The sequence below is a fragment of the Rhinatrema bivittatum genome, chromosome 10, assembly GCF_901001135.1.
Source record: "Rhinatrema bivittatum chromosome 10, aRhiBiv1.1, whole genome shotgun sequence".
In the NCBI taxonomy this organism is placed as follows: domain Eukaryota; kingdom Metazoa; phylum Chordata; class Amphibia; order Gymnophiona; family Rhinatrematidae; genus Rhinatrema; species Rhinatrema bivittatum.
The window spans coordinates 68,053,922-68,076,947 of record NC_042624.1 but is presented as its reverse complement, the minus strand read 5'-3'; the positions used below and the strand labels follow the sequence as shown (position 1 = coordinate 68,076,947).

The 23,026-nt window shown below is 42.7% G+C and overlaps 1 protein-coding gene across 5 annotated transcripts in view; it reads right to left on the bottom strand.

Moving 5' to 3' along the window:
• Positions 1-1,061: 1,061 nt before the first annotated feature.
• Positions 1,062-23,026, bottom strand: part of LOC115100297 (quinone oxidoreductase-like protein 2) — a 72,891-nt gene continuing 50,926 nt past the window's right edge. For all 5 annotated transcript variants that reach the window (XM_029618688.1, XM_029618692.1, XM_029618690.1 and 2 more), the window contains 3 exons: positions 21,782-21,963; positions 15,678-15,906; positions 1,062-1,274 (listed from right to left, as the gene is read on the bottom strand). In XM_029618688.1, the coding sequence (XP_029474548.1) occupies positions 1,206-1,274; positions 15,678-15,906; positions 21,782-21,963 (480 nt within the window). In that variant the 3' untranslated portion in view covers positions 1,062-1,205. The remainder of the gene's footprint in view (positions 1,275-15,677; positions 15,907-21,781; positions 21,964-23,026) is intronic.

Sequence of the window (23,026 nt, the reverse complement as noted above, 5' to 3'; positions counted from 1 at the left end):
CAATCTGCTGGTTGGGAAGCATAACCATTGCATCTGGACTAGTCTGCTGGATGAAAAGGAAAATCTATTTATTAATCGGTACTTGGAGTCAAACTGTGGTACAATAACTAAACAACAGTCCAATAGCACACACAAATCTAAATTCTATGGGCCAGATTTTCGGAGTGTGTAGTAAGTCCCAGGGCTTTACTAAAGGGGTGGTGCGGGGGTGGGGCCAGAGGATCGCGTGCCGGCAGGCTGCCGGCGTGCGCAAAAGATAAACATTTTGGGGGGGGTTAGAGTAGGGCTGGGGGGGGAAGGGTGGGAGGGTTAGATTAGGGGGAAGGGAACGGAGGAAGCAGCGCGCGCAAAGTGCACAATTGTGCACCCCCTTGCGTGCGCATGTATGCCCACGTGCAACCGTTTAAAATCTACCCCTATATTTTCCAAAAAGAAGTCTTAAACAAATATAGCCAGAAAAAGTGCCAGGAAAACACTTCCTTTTTTAAAAATAATATATACCATATATATAGGTGGTAGGAGCATTCATGATACCCGTGCTCAATCTAAATCTGTTTGCCTCAGGTTCTTTATAATCATTACGGTCCTATCCACCCGACCACTCTTATTATTGGATTTTTTAAAAAAATATATGCAAATAAAATTAAACAAGAGAATTAATCCTCTTTTGAAGTCTTTATATCTGTGGGTGAATATTTTGGCAATGTTCTTGAATGTTCTTCACATTATATCAATGAGGAAGCCAGCCCGACATAGTGCTATGTTTCATTCACCGCTGCTTCAGGGGCATCCAGCCAATGTTGTTCCCTCTTGGCGCTCTTCGCTGCAAAAATTAAAAATATATATGGGAGAACACGACATTACAAGCTATCACATATACGCACCAAAGTACATAAAAAAATACCTGTTTCACCAAAGTCTCACATTCTCATATGCTAACCATCTTGCTGTTATGATCTTAAAATGATAGTGTCCTTTTGCGTGACTTGGTCTATTTAAATTAGCATGTGTGACGACGCTACCTTGTATCAGAAATAAAAGAGCAGGTGTCCAGATTTAAAATGCAGTTGTATTTATTCTCCTTCTGCTACTTATATACAATAATACATCACATTTGTAAAATGCAGGTACACATTTTTAATTTGTCTCTCAGGCTAAGGGGAGGACTTTTCTTCTGAGTGAATTTCTTCAAGAAACAGAAGAGTTTATTTCATTGACAAGATGATCTTTCCCATAGAGCTGCGCTGTTTCACAAGCTCAAAAGCTTTGTTCACCTGCAAGAAAAAACATTTATGGTGGGGATAGGGGTGGGGGGAAAAGCAGGTTACTTACAAATGGTAGTCAAGAGCATAACCAGATATCAAAACATAGTTCTATTGGGTCAAATATTCAAAATAAAGCTGAATTCCTAAACTTTGGACTCTTAACTTAGGTCCCTAAGTTTTCAGCTGAAATTTACATAAATTTAGACTCCTATATGTTAGGCTCATAAATGTAGGGATGCTATTCATTTGCCTAGATTTAGGCTCTTACAATTAGGCACCTAGTTCTGAAAATCAATCTAAGCTCCTGTGTGTCTCTTTTCCTACCCTAACTCTGCCCCTATAGCCACCCACTTTTTCGGGTCTCAAATTTAGGCATTCAGCCCTTGCAAATTTTCAAAAGGGATAATTTAGGAGCCTAATATCCAAAATCCTTTGAAAATTGGTGCCATTGCTTCATTTAATTGAATTTCTCAAACAAAGAGAAAGACAAAATGTTATTAATGCAAACTGAAGTCCAATATTTTAGATGAGCAGCTTTGTACTCGGTGCTATTAAGCTATTTCAGGACATTGATCAATCAGATCATTTGACTGACTGAATATTCTGTTGATTTTATATAGAAAGTAAGGATAAGGTGCAAAGCGACACCAGAGCTAGCACACAGGGCTGCAGTAAAGGGAGTTTAAGAGGCAGCTACAGATAGCTTGGGCTGTATTTCTGAGAGCTGGCATGTGTGTGTGTGTGTATATAAATTATTTATATATATATTACACACACAGTATATATAGTAAAAAATAACTCTAAGGCAAATATCAACCTAAAGTGTTCATGTACACACAGTATATTACTAAATAAAGTGAACATGAATGCAATAATTAAAGTGGAAATATATGTTTTTTGGGGTTTTTTAATTATTTTTTAACAAACATTCAAATCTCCATACAAAAAAAGTATAAAATCCATTCTAGCACAATACCACCATTCTTTAAATATATACAACCAATAGAACAGAAAATCAACTGAATGTGTAGGTCCCATGTTCATTCCAGTCCTAATGTGTGGAGAACATCATAGATCTCTATGTTAAAGGACATCCAGTCCCTTTTCCAAACGTTCAAAGAAATACTGTACCTCAGAACCGAAATCAAGACTGGCAGCATGCTCAGTGGGAGAATGCTAAATCTTTAGAAGGTTCAATTCATTTACTTTGACAGGTCCTGCTCATTCCTAGACAAAGGTCCTTGTTTCACTTGGTGCTGGCTTCATCAGGAGGAAGAGACCATGTTGAGAAGATACCACTTAGCACTATAAATAAATGTTAAACAATAAAATGCATTCACTTACTAACACTGACCTCCACAACCCACCTATTAAGCATCAAACATATTTACAATATTCCAAAAATGATGGATGTATTACCGGATAGGGATGGTAACTTTGCTTCTGCTATAGACGCAGCCATTTTATAACATACGCATGTATATGCGTGCGTAGTATAAAACAGACTGAATACAAGAACACGTGCGCACAATTTTGTATGGACATGCACATGAGCTCGCATATGCCACCTCTATCACGTAAGTGGAGGGACTTTAATAGAAACATGCACTGATGCAATTACCAGTTAAACCACGTTGTTCCCAGTTTGCCTAGGAAAGGGATAGGACTTCCTAAATCCCCTATTTAAATAGCCTTCCTTTTCCCCTCTTAAACCCAACCCTTAAAACCATGCTGACTAGCCTATATTTTTTTGTTTTAGGACTTACACGCCATCTCTAGCTGAAGCAATGTTACACAGTAGGGGAACCTGATGCGCACTTGTGCGCATACGTTTTTATGCGCTGGTTTCATGTAGAAATGTATATACTTATATAGTCTAATAAAACTATATATTTGTACATGCTGCCAGCCTTGTTCACAGTGCCATTTGTTTCCTGGGGTGAATGGAGGGAAATCCCACCCACTAACACCTTCTTCCCCAGGAGGCACCAGGCACCAAGAATGTGAGGACCAATGGAGTCTGCCCTACGGGGGGTTCCTGCCAGCTTGGTCCTGGACCCAGGAATGCCCTGAGAGGTAAGCGGTCAAGGGGGCATTACATGAACAACATTTTTTTCATCTAGTCGTGCACTGAAAAAAATTTGAATCAGTTTTCTATATAGATCAATACAATTTACAATTTACTGTTCAGTATCATCACACCAGAACATCTTTTTTAGACCTTACGGTGTACAAACAAGAAGGATGCTTGGCCACTACTATTTTCTCTAAGCCCCCAGTTAGAAATACCCTCTTTTATTTTAACAGTAGTCATCAATATAGCCTCCAAATATACCTGTGGGACAAGTTTTGAGGTTAAGACATCTCTGTGACTCAACAGAAGAATATACAATTCAATCTCAGCACATGAACAGGTTTATGATGTCAGGCTACCAATCAAAAGTTTTAAAATGGGCATTTAAAAGAACATTATATGCAAACAGAGATCTTTTGCTTACAAATCAATCACTACCTTCTCCTGATTGTCCAGTTTGTATTTTACCTTTTTCTAATAAATCTGATTCTATTTAAAGAATCATTTTCAAGACACTGGCATGTTTTATCTTTACATCAGATTTTTAAGAATCCCCTCTATTTGCCCACACACATGGCCACAAGCTTTGAGTTAAACTTATGTCTACATTACCCCGATTGATAAGTCATGATAGTCAAGTTGAATATGGCCAATTTGCCTGCAATAACTGTGTAGCTTGCAAGAACATACTTCAAATTAGAATCTTTAAACATCCTGGTTTAGCAAGGTAACTGTGCGGTCACTTTGACTGAAACACCTCTCAGGTGTATTAGGCCATTCAATTTCCCTGTCAAAAGCTATACATAGGCCATACAAAACTGCCTATTAAAATGTGTATAATATAGCACAAGAGCTGTATCTGCACTAATAAAATGAACGCCATGCTAGTTAAGCACTGGCAGGAACTTGGCCATTCTTTGCTGCAATTGCAACTTATATTATTGTGTGGTGGTAATATCTCACTACAACTACAGTGCACAGAACAATTTTTCATGTCATACGATCTAAACTCCATGACAGAATGGGAAGTTTTCCTATAGAAAATGCAGCTCTTTGAGAATGCATATAATGTTTGACGTCATTGGTAATTTAGCATCTTTTTGACTTGGCGTGCATATATCTTTACCAGCTGTAGAATAGGAGATTAAAGCTGTTCATTTCTCTCAATGGTTTTCCAGCCTCCTCATGGTTTTTGAAAGCTGAAGTATAAAGATGGAAGGGTGAGGTAAGCTCTGTGAGAATGGTGCTGTGTTTTAGAATGCTCAAGTTGCTTGAAACGTTAGCATAATGAGTATTTTTTATCATAAAATTAACAGTTTGATTCCCCATTGGGTTGTCAAAGATTTTTTTGTAAATGTTTGTTTGCAGGTTTCAAACCGTTAATGAACATACTTACTGTTAAAAGATTTAATCTGGTAACCCATCCATCATTTCTGGAATATTGTAAATATGTTTGATGTTCAATAGGTGGGTTGCGGATATCAATGTTAGTAAGTGAAAGCACTATAAATAAATGTTAGAAAAACTGCGAAGTGGTATCTTCTCAACATGGTCTCTTCCTCCTGATGAAGCCAGCACCAAGTAAACATGGGCCTTTTAGAGGAATGAGCAGGTCCTGTCAAAGTAAATGAACTGAACCTTCTAAAGATTTTAGACTCTCCCATTGAACATTCTGCCAGTCTTGATTTGGGTTCAGAGGTACAGTATTTCTTTGGACATTTGGAAAAGGGACTGGATGTCCTTTAACATATTGAGACTATGATTTTATCCACATTAGAACAATATGAACATGGAACTTACAAATTCAGTTGATTTTTCAGCTATAGTAGATTTTAAAATGGTGGTATTGTTTTAGAATGGATTTTATACTTTCTTGTATGGAGTTTTGAATGTTTGTTAAAAAATAATTTAAAAATAAACAAAAAATCTATTTCCACTTTCATATTGCATTAGTGTTTGCTTTATATAGTAATATACTATATAAAGAGATTTTATATATATTTATATTATAATAAAAAGGACAGTTACTCCACAACTGCATTGCTGGTACGCAAATTGAGCTCTGCACTTCTCTCCTCCGTGTACTCTCCAGATCCACCTTTCTCTTTATGGAAATTGAGCTCCACCCCTCTCTCTGTACTCTCCTCTTCCCTGCTCTCCAGCACCACCCCTCTCTCTCTCTCTCTGTACTATCCAAACCGCTGTCTACCATTACATATGGAAATTGAGCTCAGCCCTGCTCTCTAGCCTGTACTTTCTGGCTCCGCCCGTCTCTTTCTCTGAATTGTCCAATCCCTTTTCTACTACCACACCTGAGCTTAGCCTGCACTCTCTAATACAACACATCTCAATATGCACTTTCTACACTTCATAGTATTTCCTCACCCTTGAACAGGCTTTTACTACTAGTATATGATAGACAGATAGATATCTAAAACCCAGAAAGTGTCCTTACTACTGATATCAGTGTCTCCACAGATACCGGATAATGAGGTGGTAAACAAGAAGTGTATTAGTTTTCAGACACTTCCCAATGGGAGGTGTCCTTTTTATCTATCTCCTGTCCTAGGAGTGCTCTGAGACACAGTTACTGTTACCTAACTGTGGTTCATTGTAGTAGGCAACTTTTACCACGATATGATGTTGGATGATTGGTGTGTCAGGTGTATGAATGAGTAGAAAGAACGGTTGGTTTGTTATTTTTGAATATTAAGTTTTGTCACATTTGTAATAAAGGACTTTGAATAAGGCTAGTTATGGTTTTGTAATGGCCTATAACAAACATACAAAAAAAATTTATCAATCATAATAATCACAAAAATCCTTTTAAATAGTATATTATAAATACTGTCATAACCAATTATGTATGGAGAAATATGGTATCAGATCAAATAAGGTGCCAAGATTTAATCCACTGTCTCTTGCCCGCAATGGGCTTCAAGCAATATCAGTAGAAAAGCACAATAAAGCAAATCATTTAACACAGATTCCTCATATTTTTTACACTCGTGACAATATAGAAATTTTTCTTTTACTGTTATAATCCACTATCCAACCCACATTTGTCAAAAGTTAAAAACATTTTTTTTTTAAATCTTCTATTATCAATCTCAACAACACAGCATGACTGCCAGGATTTTTACTTAGCTTTGACTCTTAAGACGCTAAACGGCGAACATTCAAGATTATAAAGAAGATTCAAAACTCGATTCAAGACTCATAATAGTGTCAGTACTCTTTGATTATATGTCTGCTGTTTAGATATGGGCTGGAGGAGGTTTTGGCGTAAATACACTGTTTTCTCGAAATATAATATTTGAATGAACTCCTGATGAAGGCATATTTTCCCGAAACATGGCCCATGTCGAGTCTTGAGAAAGTGGGGTGGATAGTGGATTATAACAATAAAAGAAAAATTTGTATATTTGTCATGAGCATAAAAAATAGGGAGAATCTATGGCCAATGATTTGCTCTATTGGTGCATTTATATTGATATTGCCTGAAGCCCATTGCGAGCAAGAGATTAAATCTTGGCACCTTATTTGATCTGATAACCAACTATGTATGGAGAAATAGGGTATGACAGTATTTATAATATAATATTTAAAAGGATTTTTGTGATTATTGAGATTAAGATAATTTTTTTGCACCTCTTTTTAGTGTGTTTGTTATTGACCAGAGAGGTGTTACTCTTTTTTGAAATGGTCTATTACATATTTTTTTGAATTTAATTAAAATTTAAGGGATTACCCTTCTTTTTTATTTTTCAGTATAATTATATTTTTAGTCATACCCTGTGTTTTAGAAGTGAGTTTGTGCCAGTATTTATATACTATATATATTTATATAAATAAAAGATTTCTTTTAGTGTTATGGACTTTGTGGAAAGCTTTTCACAGCTGACAATAGGCCTTAATGACGGGGAGGAGCAATAGGAAGCTTTTAAGACGGGAGCAAGAAGCAAACATATAGACCTGCAGAAAATGGAATGGAACTTGCCCTAGGTGGGATCAGAGTTTGGTTCTAAACCTCAAACAAGTTCCAAAGGACAGACTGGCCAAACCTGCTGTCGCATCGGCCATCCCTGTCTAAACAGTAATGTGATTTCAATGAGTGGATGAAACTCCAGGTTGCAGCTCTGTAGATCTCCTCCATGGGGACTGCTTGCAAGTGGGTCACTGATGCTGCCATGGCTCGAACAGAGTGAGCCTTGATATGTCCCCAAGATGCAATATGGCCTGGGTATAACAGAAGGAGATGTAGTCTGCTAGCCAATTGGAAAGCATCTGCTTGCCAATGGTGATCCCCAGGCTAATGATCTCTTGCAGTCCAAACTGTGCAGGCCTTGTTCGCTTGGTATGAATGTTGGCAGGACAATGGACTAGTTAAGATGGAAGTCCGATACCAGCTTAGGCAGGAACCTAAGGTGGTCTTGTGCATGTACCCTATTGTAAAAAAATTTAATGTAAGGTGAATAAGTCACTAAAATCTGGAGCTCACTGACCCTGCGTGATGAAGTGACCGCCAAAAAAACCCCAAAATGACCTTCCAGGTCAGATACTTCAGTGGCTCAAATGGAGCTTTCATCAGTTGAGCAACAAACACCTTGAGGTCCCAGGATGCACTGGGAGACCGCAGGGGACGCTTCATCTGAAGCAGACCCTGCATGGAACGTACAACCATAGGTTGTACAGAGATAAGCTTACCCTCTATACCATGGTGATATGTGCCAAACACAGTCAGATGAACCCTAACTGAATAGGTCTTGACACCAGCTTCAGAGAGGTATAGAAAGTAGTCAAGCAGGTTTTGTATTGAGCAGGAGAAAAGGTCTAAGTCCTTTTGCACAATTCCCACAGAAATCTTCTTCCTTTTCAGTCCAAGGAACATTTCTGGTGGAAGGCTTTCTATAAGCTAAGATGACATGAGACACATCTTCCTATAGATTGAGTGATTGTAAACTCAACCTCTCAATATCCAAGCTGTAAGCAACAGAGCCTAAAGGTTGGGATGTTGCACTCTGCCCCGATCCTGAGTGATGAGATCTGGGAAAGTCCCCAGTCTGATCGGTTTCCGGATGAACTCCCGAAGGAGTGGAAACCAGACCTGTCTTAGCCAATAGGAGACTATGTGAATCATAGTTCTTTTGTCCTCCCTGAGCTGAAAGATACACGTAGAAGGCCCTGGTCCCAATGAAGGGCAAAAGAGCAGAAATGAGGAACTTTCCTGTTCCAAGGAGCCATGAACATTTCCACCACTGAGCTTCACCAGAGACAGAAAATCCAGTTTGCTTCCCCCTGATCCAGAAACCGTTCATGGGGGTCTGAGGAAGCAACTTAGTTTATCCGCTATACCATTCTCTGCACCAGCCAGATTCGTGGCCCTGAGTACCATCATAATCATATCTGGACCACCTCTTTAACACTGGAGGTAAGAGCCCGTATCTCTGCAGTACATCTGGTTGTCTGTCAGGATCAACACGATTTTGTTGGAAAGATGATCTTTGAAAGACCACAGCCCTTACCTGATCACCCAGAACTCCAGGAAGTTGATTTCACAGAGATGTTCCTGGGCAGACCAGAGACCCTGGGTGCTGGGCCCATCTACATAGGCTCCCCAGCCTAGGGTGGCACATCCGTTTTTAGGTTAATTTGAACCTGAGGAATTTGGAAGACAATTTCCATTACAAATTGCAAAATTCCCGTCACTAGCATAAAGAGTCTGGAGGAATGAAGTGACTCTGATGCAGTTCCACAGATCCTGAGTGGCCTGAACCCACTGAGACCTTAGGGTCCACTGGGCTCTCCGCATGTGCAGGCGTGCAGAGGGAGTAACATGTACTGTTATGGCCATATGGCCTAACAGTCTCAACATATACCATGCTGATACTTGCTGGCTTTTTTGAATCTCCACTGTGATGTTCATCAAGGTGATGGCCTGTTGCCGCAGCAGGAAGGCCCTGGTCTGATCCATATCTAGCAGGGCTCCGATGAAGTTCAATTGAGATGATGGGCTGAAATGGGACTTGGAGAGGTTGATGACAAACCCTAACAACTCCAACATGGTCTACTTTCAAGTGTATGGACCCTTTGGCCCCAGTCTGAGAGGTTCTCTTGACCAGACAATCATCCAGGTAGGGGAAAATGTGGACTCCCAGACTGTGAAGGTTCACTGCCACCATGGTTAAGCATTTTGTAAAGACCTGCAGGGCAGAAGCTAGCCCAAATGGCAGAATGTAGTACTGGAAGTACTGTTTTCCCACTATGAATCAGACATACTTCCGGTGGCTAGGGAATATCTCAATGTGAGTATATGCATCCTTTAGATCAAGAGAGCATAGTTAATCCTCTTTTTGCAGGAAAGGGATCATAGTGCCCAAGGAAACAATCTTGAACTTTTCTCTTCTTAGAAATTTGTTCAAGACCCTTAGGACTAGGATGGGATGGAGTCCCCCTGTTTTCTTTGGAATCAGGAAGTACTGGAAATAAAATCTCCACCCTCTCTACCCTGGTAGAAGGGGCTTGACCACTCTGGCCATTAAGAGGGAGGAGAGCTCAAATAGAAGCACTTTGAAAACATCATATGTTGAGTGAACCCAGTGTTTCCTGCTCTCCAGACCCTTATGCACCAGCAATTAGAGGGTGTCTTGAGGCATTTGCTAAGCTACTTCCTGGACCTGCTTCAGGATGTCTCGCATGTATTGGCCCATGAAGAGCTGGTAGGTCACAATGTGGGCAATGAGCATAGCTCTCTGAAACATTTTCCTCCCAAGCATATCCATGGCTCCCAGATCCTTCCCCAGGGGCACAGAGGAATGGGTCCAAAGTTGCTTGGCCTTTTTGAGAGTGGATTCGATGACCAATTGGTGTGTCATCTGATGCTTAACGAATCTGGGAGCCTTTTGGACAAGATAAATCAAGTCCGCTTTCTTATTAACAGGTTCTCCCACATACTCATTAGTAACACCATAAGGATCTTGGGTACTTGGACTGCCATGGTCTCCTTAGGAGGCTACATGTACTGGAGGATATCCAGCATCTGTGCTAAGTATCTTCCTCTGTCTGCAATGTAAACAGAATGGCTTCTGCCATCAACCTGACAAAACCTGTGAAAGAGAGGTCTTCCAGAAGAGACTTCCTTCTGAAGTCAGGAGGAAAAGGTTCGTAGAGAAGCCCTTCAAATGCATTGTCATCCAAAGCATCTGAGGAGCCTCCCCTACAGGGGTCACAGGGATCATCATCACTGTCATTGATAGGGGATGGATCCCAAGGCATTTGGCCCACTTCTAGCATTATAGGAACCGATCCAGCTGGTCTGTTGGGACTGGACACAGGCAGTGACAATGGTGAAGATGTCAGTAGCACTCTGAGAAGCACATGCAGAGAGCCAAGCAGTGGCTTGAGGAATGACGTGCAAGCAACGGTGCCATTGGTGCACTGACACCAAGGCCATGCAGCACCTTCTCCATGGCCTGCCGCACTCACTTCTCCAGTTCCTCCTCAAAGATTACTGATGGCAAGATGGACTGGGATCCAGGAGGCGTGACCGGATCTTCTTCAGAGCTGAAAGGATGATCGGTGATGGGCATCGGGACCAATGGAGGCTGTTGCAAACCCATGGGAACTGAAGATTGCCATTCCTCACCATGGGATCGCCGATGAAGCTGATGGCCCTGCCGATGTCAATGGCTCGACAGCCATCGGTACAGCTCCAAAGTCCCTTGAAGTCAATGCATTGGTCTTCTGGAGCCAGAAGAGCTGGTCCATCATCTCCAATTGGGCCCAGCATCTTTTGTGAGTCATTTGAGTGTAGCTGAGGCAACCCCTGATGTCATGCAATGCCCCCAGACAGAGAATACATCTATCATGTGGTCCAAGATATACATAGTCCTCTAGCACTGAGGGCATCGCTGGAACTCTCATGAGGACATGGTGTCACAAAATAAAAAGAACGCAATATCAAATTCAATGGCAGTGGCCACCGATGGTCAGTGGGCACTGAGTGCACTACCACCCCAGGGGATCAACACGAAAGGAAACTTACCCAAACATCAAAAACCCTATCTAAGGATTTATAAGGGGAGATCTGGGAGGATCCTGCATTGATCGCAGGGTCTCCCTGGTTTAAAGTCGAAACACACCAGGAAAAATCAGTGAAAACTCCAGAAAAGGAGAAAACAGAAAGACCAGTCTCGACCAGAAAACACCAGGCTCCGTGGAAAAGAAAAGACTGAAGGGACCCCCACTTGGCTGTGTGGTATAATGCATGCCTAAGAATGCTCAAACAGGTTCAATCAAAGTTCTAGAGACTTTGACAAGTTTTCCATACTGGGCTCCACTGGATGATGTCACCCATGTGTGAGGACTGCATCCTGCTTGTCCTTGGAGAATATCCACTGTGAGATGTACCAGTTACTGAAATCCCTCAGGGACCAGGTAAGGGAGCTGCAAAAGGAGGTGGCCAGGTTGAGGAGCATCCAGGAAGATTGAAGTTTTTATTGACAAGTTATATACTGAGAAATCAATGTCCATGATTATGAGCAGACTAGAGAAGTCAACAGAGGAACCATAGAAGAAAGAAAACTTTGCATCCCATTTCACAAAAACTGTAAGGTAGCTGCAAAGCACACTGTCCCTTAGCTCCATCGATTCAATTATGGAACTGATATGCAGTCACTGACAGGAAAAAAAAAGTGGAAGCAGAGTACCTCAGAGGCCACATCAAAGAAAAGGAGAGAGTTGTTGGTGGTGATGACTCTCCTCTGAGTGGGATAGAACAACCCATCTACATGCTGGCCAAGGAAGCATGTTGCATGCCAGGAGCCCATAAACCAAGACATTACAGATTGCTAACACTTATCTGACCCTCTGACCACCATTCCATGCACTTCATTCAGGTAGGCACCAATGCTAGAGCAAGATATTATCCTAAGCAGATGAGAAAGGATTTCAAGTATGATTAAGAGGCAGGGGTACAGGTGATATTCTTGTTTATCCTTCCAGTCATGGGTAAAGGCATGGCAATGAACAGATTCATCCTGGAAAAAAAAATATGGCTGTATGAATGGTGTCAATGATTTGGATTCTTGGATCATGTTCTGATATTTAATGAAGAAAGTCTGTTGAGTAAAGTTTGGGATATGCCTTTCAAGATATGGAAAGAGTATTTTTGCTCAGACTCGCCAACCTAGTGAGTAAGGCTTTAAACGATGTTCATAAGGAGATGGTGGAAAAAGCCTGCAGGTAAGTAGGATACACAGTAATCAGAATGAAGTTTTTAGAATAAGGATATATACTGACAGTCCTGCAACAGTAAGTGGATACACTGAAGCAATAGTAAATCGAAAAGCAAATAAAATAGCAGATGAAAATTAGAAGACTGTGAATTGGGGAAAGCAAGGAGACTGATCAAATAGCAATGGGAGGACTAGCGCAATTCCTTGAAAGAAAGAGGTAGAAAACAAGAGAGGAAGGTAAAAAAACAACTTGGAAAGTCATGTGTACAAATACGCAGTCTATCTAACAAACATTCCCACATTGTGGAAGGGGACATGGATGTGGCTGCCAAAACTGAATGATAGTTCAATGATATTCACAACTGGAAGTGATTATAGCAGGATATATTCTTTTCAGAAAGGAATAGATAAGTAAAAAAGGGGGAGGAGTAGCTTTGTATGTTATGGACAAAATAAAATCCTTTAAGATAGTAAGTGAATGAGGAGCAGCAAGTTTCTGTGGGTTGTCCTGAAGAAGCTTAAAGAATCTAATATCTATGTATTGTGATGCAGTATGACCTGGCCAGGGGCAGAAACAGCCGGGACACAGAAAAGCAGAAGCTGGCAGTACCAACCCTAGCCACCGGAGGGCGCTGAGGAAGGTAGCAAAGACTACACTTCCCAGGTTCCCTGAACCGACACCTGACCCCTGGCTGGAGAGTGAGCAGGAACAGGTGGAGGAAATTGGAGCTGATCCCTATGACTCAGCAGAGTCTATGGAAGCTGAGGAAGAGGGCGTGCCGCCATGGTGGAGCTGGGCACAAAAACCCGGCTCCTCAGAGTCTCTGGAGGAGGAGATGGAGGTAAGCTGGGGAGAGGAAAGCTCCAGCTGTTCCTCTATGGAGGTGGAATAACCAGGAGGTTGGGGGATGGTAAATCCTGGGTTTATACAAGGGTGTTTAAGAGAGGTTGGAAGGAAATTATGGTTTGAATGCTGTTTAACTCTGAGCTTGCTAAAGAGAACCTAAACAGTTAGGCTTGGGGTTTGTAAGATCAACCAGGCATGGTTGCAGGGCTGCAGCCGGTGGGGCTGCAGGACTACATTAAACCCTTTTTGTGATAAAGCCCTTTTTTCCTGTGTACTGTTTGGGAGTGCCAGGACTAGGCCTGGCACTCTGACTAGATGTTGGAGGAGTCCCTAGCAATGCTGTGCATGAGCTGTACAAGTGGACGGGACCTTGTATATAAGCTGAGCCGGAGGCCTGAAGCCCAGCAAAGCTCCACAGCGTGCTGAGCGGAGGGGCGTGATCGTGACAGTATGTATAATCTACAGGCTGCCAACACAAGGGGAAGAGGTAAATATGAACATGATAGAAGCTAACCAAGGAATAGCATGCAGAGGCACCTAAATCTATCAGATGCAGAGTGAACAGTCCCTGGGGCTGGATCAACTAGGATATTGAAATCCTTACAAGAAGTTTCTTTCAAGCAACTAGTTGAGGAGACAACTTGTGATGAGGTGACACTGGTCTTGCTACTGACAAAGCAACAGTATTGCTGTGGACATGAAAGGAGATAAGCTGGGATCCAGGACCATTGTGTTCTGAGATTCAATGTAAATACCGAATCAGAACCAAACTATACTAAAAAAAAAAAAGCTCTAAATATCAAAAGGGATGACTTTAAGAAAATTATTATATTAAGGAAGCTTTGTCAGGAATAGGGGATCTAAGAGATACAGAGGATCAATGAAGAATAATAAATAGGAGCACTGAAATAGTAACAAACCATTCTGTCAGGTATGTGAACAAGGTGAAGAGAAAGAAGAAACCACTGTATTATCTTTCCTTCTTTCTTTTAGAGAGTATAGCTCTTCACTCTCTCTGCATTTAGTATGTAGTGCAAATCCAAGCACTACTTTGATGGAATTCCTTGAAATTGCCTCTACCTTATCAATATCCTTTTGTAGATGTGGTCTCCAAACTGAACACAATTCTCAAAGTGGGACCACACTAAAGATCGGTAGAGAGGTAATATTATCTTCCTCCCACTTACTATACCTCTGTTGCGACCGTCGCTGCCCGACGTCTCCACTCCGCCCACCTTACCGCATTGGTGACTCCCTCCGGGATTGATGGAAGGCTGGCTGCCGCGGCATTCTTTGGCCGTCCTCGTCCAGCGTCCCCGGACCGGCCCAACGCTGCAAACCGCCATGTTGACATGATGCCTAGGGGCGCGCGCACATGGCACGGCCCCGCCTCAAGTACCAGAAGTGGCACGAACCTCAGGGGCGTCCCCCTGAGATGACGTCATCTGCTTCAGATATCTAAAGGTCTCTGAATTGCTAACAACTCGAGTTAGCAAGGATAAGGATACAGATAAGGATTCGTTCTATCTTCGCTACTCTGCCTCCTCCTTGGGGGCCTCGTTCTCTCTTCTTTGTAGGTTGAAGTCTGGAACCGGTACTCACTCCTCGAGGGCCCTCGTTTCCGGACTTCTTCGGAATTCACTTCTGCCTGGAAGTCATCGCTGTCTACTACATCTGTGGGTTACCATCACACTCTCAGAGCTTTCCCTGGAACCAGGTACTCGCTCCTCGAGGGCCTACTTCATTCCAGCTCCTGGGCTTCTATGAGACATTGTGTGAGTGTTACCATCAGGTTCTGTCCATGAACTCTGCATACCCTGCCTACTCACTATATTTCAGTTTCTCTACAGCTCAGCCTCCAGGGATCGCTGTTCCAGTATCTGAGGGACTACAGCCCAGCCGGGCATTCCAGCTCACCTCTGCCACCTCTGGTGGTTCAGTATACTGTCTAATAAAAGAACTAGTGTGTGTCTGTCTCCTAACTCTGAGCCTGACCGGTGGTCCCTCTCGGGATCTTCCCCCAGGGGCGTGGTCATCTGCCACCGGTCCAAGGATCCACCCACAACTCTCCTAAATAACAACAGATTGCTAACTCCTTGCAACAGATTAATAACAACCTCACTTTGTGCACCCAGGTACTGTATAATATTAGCTTTCCCAACTGTTTTGTTAAACTTGGGTTCTTTAATTCCTCAGACTGACAGCCCCAGTATCCGACCCCAAGAAGAAACAGCCTGGATTCTTCTAATCTTTACCTCCTCTAGTTTGAACATTGCCCCAATGTGAGGCTGAATCTTGCCTTCTTGGCAGTGCTTAAGAACAGAAGAGATGGACCATGAGAAGAGAGGGAAGTTGTGTTTCCGGTTTTGAGCCCAGTATACTCCATGGGCAGACACATTCCTGAGGAGAAGCAGATTTGCTGGGATTGAAGGGATGTTCCCCCCAGCAAACCCCACAACCACAATCCTTCCTTCCCATTTCAGACTGCAGAGGAGGGAAAAAGAAAAAGGATTGTTATTAATGGGAAAAGAAAATATATTCTTATTAAGTGTCATTATACTAACATATATACCAGTGTCTCCCAACCAATGTGCCTTCAGACCTGATCAGGTGTACCACAGAAAAGTCACCACTGCCTGATGCTCAGATCCAGACCAGCACCTGGGCTCTGCTCTTAGCATTCGCAGCAACAAGAGAAACCAGTTGGCGGCTCTTGAATATATAGGAGCTCCTTTCTGAGAACACGTGTAACCATGTGTGCCCCTTCTTCCTACTTACAACATGAGCTCCACTGTGTGGTAAATAATGGATAGCATGCATGGCATAGATAGCTGGGACCTGTTTGTTCAGCACACATATTGCACACAGCACTTCCTCATCTTCCCCATTTTTTTTTAGTTCTTCTAGTCTCTGTCTTATCCCCAGGCGACTGAGATGAGAAAGTGTGCACTGAACACTGGATTTGACTCACTTTGAATGTTATGAGCAGCAAAGCAGTGAAGGAGCTCTGGCAGCTGCATCCAGCAGCCCAGGTAACTAACTGAGCCCGCTACCCGCCCCACACCAACTTCTCCTTTTTCCACAATGACAGGTTCATGGGTGAGAGACTGATAGGGCTTTTGGTATTTCCCTAGCTCTTCTTTTGGCCATGTGAGTCCTTTCTATGTCCACAATGCCTGCTTCGTGGAGGTTGGTGTGCCACACAATATTTTTGTTAATGAAGGTGCGCCTTGGGCATGAAAAGGGTGGGAAACACTGATATAGACTAATGCAATTCATTTCACCATCTCCTGCTTTCTGATGCAGCCTCTTCTGCATATCTACTAGACCTCTAGCCAATAGCAAAGGGTCATAGCCTCCCACTAGTCGGAAATCTCCAACAAATTCAGAGTTGCGCAACTGTTTTCAGAACACATTAAAAAAATGGTATTGTCATTCATGAGAAAACAGAGTAAATTAGCAATCACATAACACGATCTCCTCAGGTGTGGTGCTGTTATGAAAGAATATGGCACATTTCTCACTATCACCCCCCCCCCCCCCCCCCCCCCCCCGGCAATGTCTAGCTGAAGTGCTGCACATTTCCCTGTGGTGTGCAGGGCTGTGAATATCTTTACAATCTGTGCCTTGGAAGGAAACCTGTGTTCCAACAAGATTACTGAACTGGCACATTCTTCTACAGTTTTCCTTTTTGGCCTCACCATACAAATATTTTTTTCTTTTCATTTCTTATTTCATGAAAGTCAAGCGAAGAGGATCATAACATTTTGAGGATGCTAGAGGAATAGCCAAGATAATGATACATTACATGTCCTCTTATAGTCTTGGCCATGTACTCAACAACTGTTTGGATCCAGTTACACTGGGCCTGACGTACTCCTGGGGGAATTCTGTGCAAAAATATTTACAATTCTGCGCACAAAAACTGAAAATTCTGCAAAATTCTGCAAACTTTATATTGGTCAAAATAACATAATTTACATGACAGTCTTTAAGTAATTACATTTTAAATTATTACAGAAAAAAGTTATTACTTAAAGTTGCAGAATTTTAAATATTTTGAGCAGAATTTCCCTAGAAATTCACTGTAAGAGTGTCCCTTCCACATACAAACACCCTCCTACAGGCTCCGTCACACTCTCGCACACACACACACATCCCCTCACACAGGGCCCTCTCTCTTGCATACACACCCACACAAGCTCCCTTTCTTTTCACACATACATCCTCACACAGGCTACCAATGTCTCTCTCTCACGCAGCCCTTCATACAGGCTCTGTCTCACACATACACAATCCCTTCACACAGGCTAGCACCCTCACATACACACAATCCCTTTTTCATACACACGAGCTACCTATCTCTCACACACATACATACTCCTTCACAATCTCAACTAGGCTCCCTCTCTCTGAAACCCACACTCAAGCATCCCACCAGCCCCCCTCTCTTACCTCCCATGCTCTCGCTCACAGCCTCCCGCTCTGTCACCCTCCCCTCCCCCACACCCCTCCCCTCATATAGGCTTCCTCTCTGAAACCCACACTCAAGCATCCCCCCCCCACTCCCCCTCTTACCAACCAAGCTGTCTCTCACCCTCCCCTCTCCTCTCTCACACACCCATTCTCTCTCACCAGCATCCCCCTCCCCTCATAAAGGCTCCCTCTGTCTGAAACCCACACTCAATCATCCCCCACCCACCCTCTCTTACCTCCCATGCTCTCTCTCACACTCCCCACCCCCCCCCCCCCTCTTACCAACCATGCTCTCTGTCACCCTCCCCTCTCTCACACACACATTCTCTCTCACCGGCATCCCCCCCATGCTCTCTCTCACACCCTCCTGCTCTCTCACCCTCCCCTCCCCTCTCTGACACACATTCTCTCTCACCGGCATGCCGCGGGACGTGCTCTGTTTGCGGCAAAGATGAAGGCCCGGCGCGCCGTTTGCAGTGAAAAGGGAAGGCCCCCTTGTGCTGCGGGATGCGCTCTGTTCGCGGCGAAGATGAAGGCCCGGGCGCGCCGTTTGCGGCACACGGGGGCCTTCCATTTTCGTCTTGAGCGGAGCACAGTCCGTTCATGGCATATGGGGGCCTTCCCTTTTCGCCGCTTATGGCGCGCCAGGTCTTCATCTTCACTGCGGTCTCCTCTGCTATTTTCTGCGCAGAATTTGGCAATTCTGCACAGAATTCCCCCAGGAGTAGCTTGACGCTTTGTCAGGAGTAGGGTCGGCTTGATTGTGAGCCTAGACCTAAAGTGCAGTCCACCTTAGCTGGATTTTTTTCTTCCACTCGGGAAGCAACTCTGAGTGCCTCATTTTGAACATGTAAAAATTTCTGCCATAAAAAGGTTCCTGAACAGCAGTTTCTTCTCTTGCTTGCAGCTACAATTTAAATATAATATCAGCAACTTAAAAAAAACACAACTACAGCCTGGTTCTACCAGCCAGACAGTTGCCAACATACCAAATATTTTCTAGGTGGCTGACACTCTCCCAGCAGAAGCACAAAAAAAAAAAAAAATAGGCCTTGTGCCTTTTCCATTTAATTACACATTTCCTAAACATACGAGCTGAATTTTCTCAGAGAACCGAGACACATACCCAACATCTTCCCACATTCAGCTAATTTAGATACTTGTCCAACTGAGGTTGACTGTTGCTTTGCAATATTGTTCTGCTCTTTTGGCATTCATCTGAACCTGGTCATTCTATTTTTGTTCTGTTTACATTTGTCTAGCTGGCAGATCAGGAGTCTTGCTCGGGGCCAGTGCTAGCTTTTTTGCTGCCCTGTGTGAACAATTAATGTGCTGCCCCCCCCCCCCCCCCCCCCCATTCGTCCCGGGCCCATCCAGCTATCTTAGTTTTAAAAACTGTCACCCCCCCCCCCCCAAAATGGAACCCATGGTCAAGGGAAGGATATTAGGTACTCTTGGCAAATCTTACAGCCTTGCACACACGCCACCCCCCACTACACAAACACACATACACACTCCTACATCCCTTACAGATACACACAATTAAATTATGCATTTATAACAAATTTTACATGACATTCAAAAGTACAGTCTTCTGAAGCAAAAACATCACTGACAACATGCATATTATTATTTCAAAGCACTGCTTTGGTGCCAGCCAGAAAACACTGCAAAAAAAAAAGACACTTGGAGCTCCTATGGAATTAGACCTTTTTTTTATGCATGCTGTGTGGGGGCTTGGCCCTCAGAAAGCCATGAATAAACGGAATTACCATTACAATATAGTAAACCTCCCATACCAAAACTACCCTAACTGCCAGCACTCAAGCAGTAACAACCGTATCTATGAAAAGGCAACACTGCACATATGACACCAGGACCTATAATACCAGTACACCTTCTGTTAGGAAAACAGAACAGATCAGACTGCTATACATCCCTACAGATAAATTATATGGTAGCAGAATACCTCACCTCGGTCACACATGGAAAACACAGACAGACCCTGACCAAATCCAGAATAAAGAGACCAGAAAGTAGAAATAGAAACATGCAGAGAAGAAATGAACTAGAACCCACAACAAGCCAACCTCTCTAAGGAGAGCAACAATGGAAAAACAGAAACATTGGGTCAGAAAAAAAACATTGTCTTCCATATATATTGTTTGTCAGGTGAAGTGGAATACCAGCAATGAAATTATCCTCCTAACCTCAATTTCAAAGAGCTATATTCTGACAATAGACACTATAAAATGACCTCATACTAGGCATCATCGATTTGTGCTATCACACTTATAACTCTGCCTTATGTATAATCATTGGTCATTTTTGTGATAGCACAAATCGATGATGCCTAAGTATGAGGTCATTTTATAGCGTCTGTTGTCAGAATATAGCTCTTTGAAACTGAGGTTAGGAGGATAATTTCATTGTTTCAAAACAGAAACATTACCATTCTTCATAACTTTAAATAATAAAATCAAGAACTCATAATAGTAAAATCATAGGCATAAAAAGAATAAATATTTCAAACCAGTTAAACAGAATATCCAAAATTTCCCAAACATCAATAAAATATTTCAAAACATCTGATGAATAAAAAACATCCAGTAATTAAAATATGTTCTAATATTTACCAAAAAAAAAAACCCCAACATATTCAAAACAGCAGAAACATCAAATTATTATTATTATTATTTTTAGATTTTTATATACCGGTGTTCCTATATGAAATAAAGATCACATCGGTTTACATTGAAACAGAACATGAAAATTGCCAAAAGGCATTACATAGAACAAGGTTATGAAACTTGGAACAGTGTACATAAGTTCAAAATTTAACAATAACGTTGTAACATTGATGACCAAAAGATAAAGGAGAAAAAAAAAAAAAAAAAAAGACTTAAACAATTAAGTTGACAGGTCTTATTGAGCATAAAAATTATAACGTATAAGTGAGAAAGTCTCAAGTGTCCTGCAGCAAGAGATTAGATACCGAAGTATCTAATACCCAATAATTAAAATAATAAGGATTAAAAAAAATCTCCTGCTCTCCATACCTGGGATCTTTTGATTTCCAGTACTCTGACATTGTCGTGCATTGGGGGGAGTTGGGCCACACAAACTTTATCTTCACGCACAGACACATACATACATATGCACATATTAATTCTCTCACACACTACATCTCTCATATTCATGCCTATGCTCTCACACACACCCTCTCTCTCCCTCACAGACACGTGTGTGTGCATGCCTGTTAAGAGCCGTATGCAACACACAGATTCTCACAGGTACACACACACGGGCACTCACACAGACACATATACACATGAACACAAGCCTGACACAGACACACACTCAAGCTCTCACACAAACATACGCACATACACAAGCTCTGACACAGACAACACATTCAAGCTCTCACCTAGACACATACAAGCTCTGACACAGAAACATGCACAGGTTCCCACACACACACACTCCTTTCTCCAGGCCATGGTGGGATGAGCTCCACCGAGGCCCCCTCCTGTTCACGTCAGGCCGTGGTGGGATGAGGTCCACTACGGACCCACTGGCATTCTTATCCCTTACTTTTGGACCGTGGTGGAATGAGCTCCACCATGGCCCCGCAGGCTAGTCTTTCCTTTGTCTCTGCTGATCTTCTTGTGATTGGGGGCTGGAGAACCGTGAGCGTGCAGGGGCCGGAAAGCTGAGAGCGCACACGCACAGCTAACAGGAAAAACTCCTGCTGCCTTTCCTCATTTTTGGCTGCTGGAGGATTGAGTTCCGCTGGTGGCCCCATGTCCTCCCCTGCTGCTGCTGCCTCCCCAGGTGTGCACACCCAGTGGCGGCGGGCCTGGTATTATTTTAATAAATGTACCTGCTAAATGCCTCCTTGAAAATATCTCCTCCAATGGCATCAATCACCACATCCACGCCTTGGTTTCCTGTAAGTTTCTTCAGCTCCTCCTTCAAGCTGACCTTGCCATAATTCACGCTGCACTGAGCTCCTCTCTGCAGGGCCCAACTGCATTCCTTGTCATTTCCAGCTGCAGCTATCACCTGAGAGAGAAAATAGGTTTTTGATCCTCCCGCTTCATTGCGCTTCCAGCTTGGGTTGGGATTTGGTGCCATGAGTCTTTATTGGCAACTATCCAAAGATTTATTTTCCCCCTATTTTTATATTCCCTCCCAAATTACTTTAGTCCAGTCATTACAGTAAGTCCTTGGCTGGGGGCCATGGAGCAGGGCACCTTCTATAACCCTGCAAGCCTGGGCCCTAAATCTGGCCACTAGGTGTCACTATTTTGCAATAACTGAAACTCCCTTCCCTCCCTCCCTTGCCCCAGCTGAACTGGGGGGAAGATCTGACCCAGGGACGGAACCTTGGTCCCTCAACTCAGCAGCGAGTACCAAATGTTGGCCATACAATAAATTTGTTAAATGTATCCCCATCCTCTCACTTAAAGCAGCAGCAGCAGTGACAACCAGATCCTCAGAAGATCAACTTCCCAGTGTCTTGACTCTACTACTTTTTCTTTGAACTGTTATTCCTAGGTATCCTTTATTTTATCTTTCTTTATTCCTAGCATGCTTATATCTTTTTGGAATAAATTTTGAATTGCATTCACACCTTCCAGTTAGTTATGCAGTTCTTTACACCACATTCATGCTTTAGCCGAGGTGATATATTTCTGATGGTATCAATAAAGCAGTCCCTCCTTTCCTTACACTCAAAACAGTGAGAGGAAATAAGCAGCAGCAATTTTCTTATTGGCTCGGAAATCAAAAGGATTAATGATTTTGTTTTCCTTTAATTGGCAGCTGAACTAACTACTAATATGTAGATTAATATTAATATTAATATGCAGATTCCCTTTAAATAAACTATATCCTAGTGAATACTGTCGCCTAATTAATATAGCTGGTATGTACCTGTACATACTTCAACTGTACATAGTCTCCCTCTTCTATTTTTTATTTCATTTTTGTTTCTGTTGTCGTATACTTCATCTAGATACGCCTTTCCACCTGCTCCCCATCCCCTCTTTCCCATACCCCCTCCCCCACCGCTCCCTCCCCCCTTCCTCCCCTCGCCATCCTTGCCCCTTTTGGTTCTTTTTGT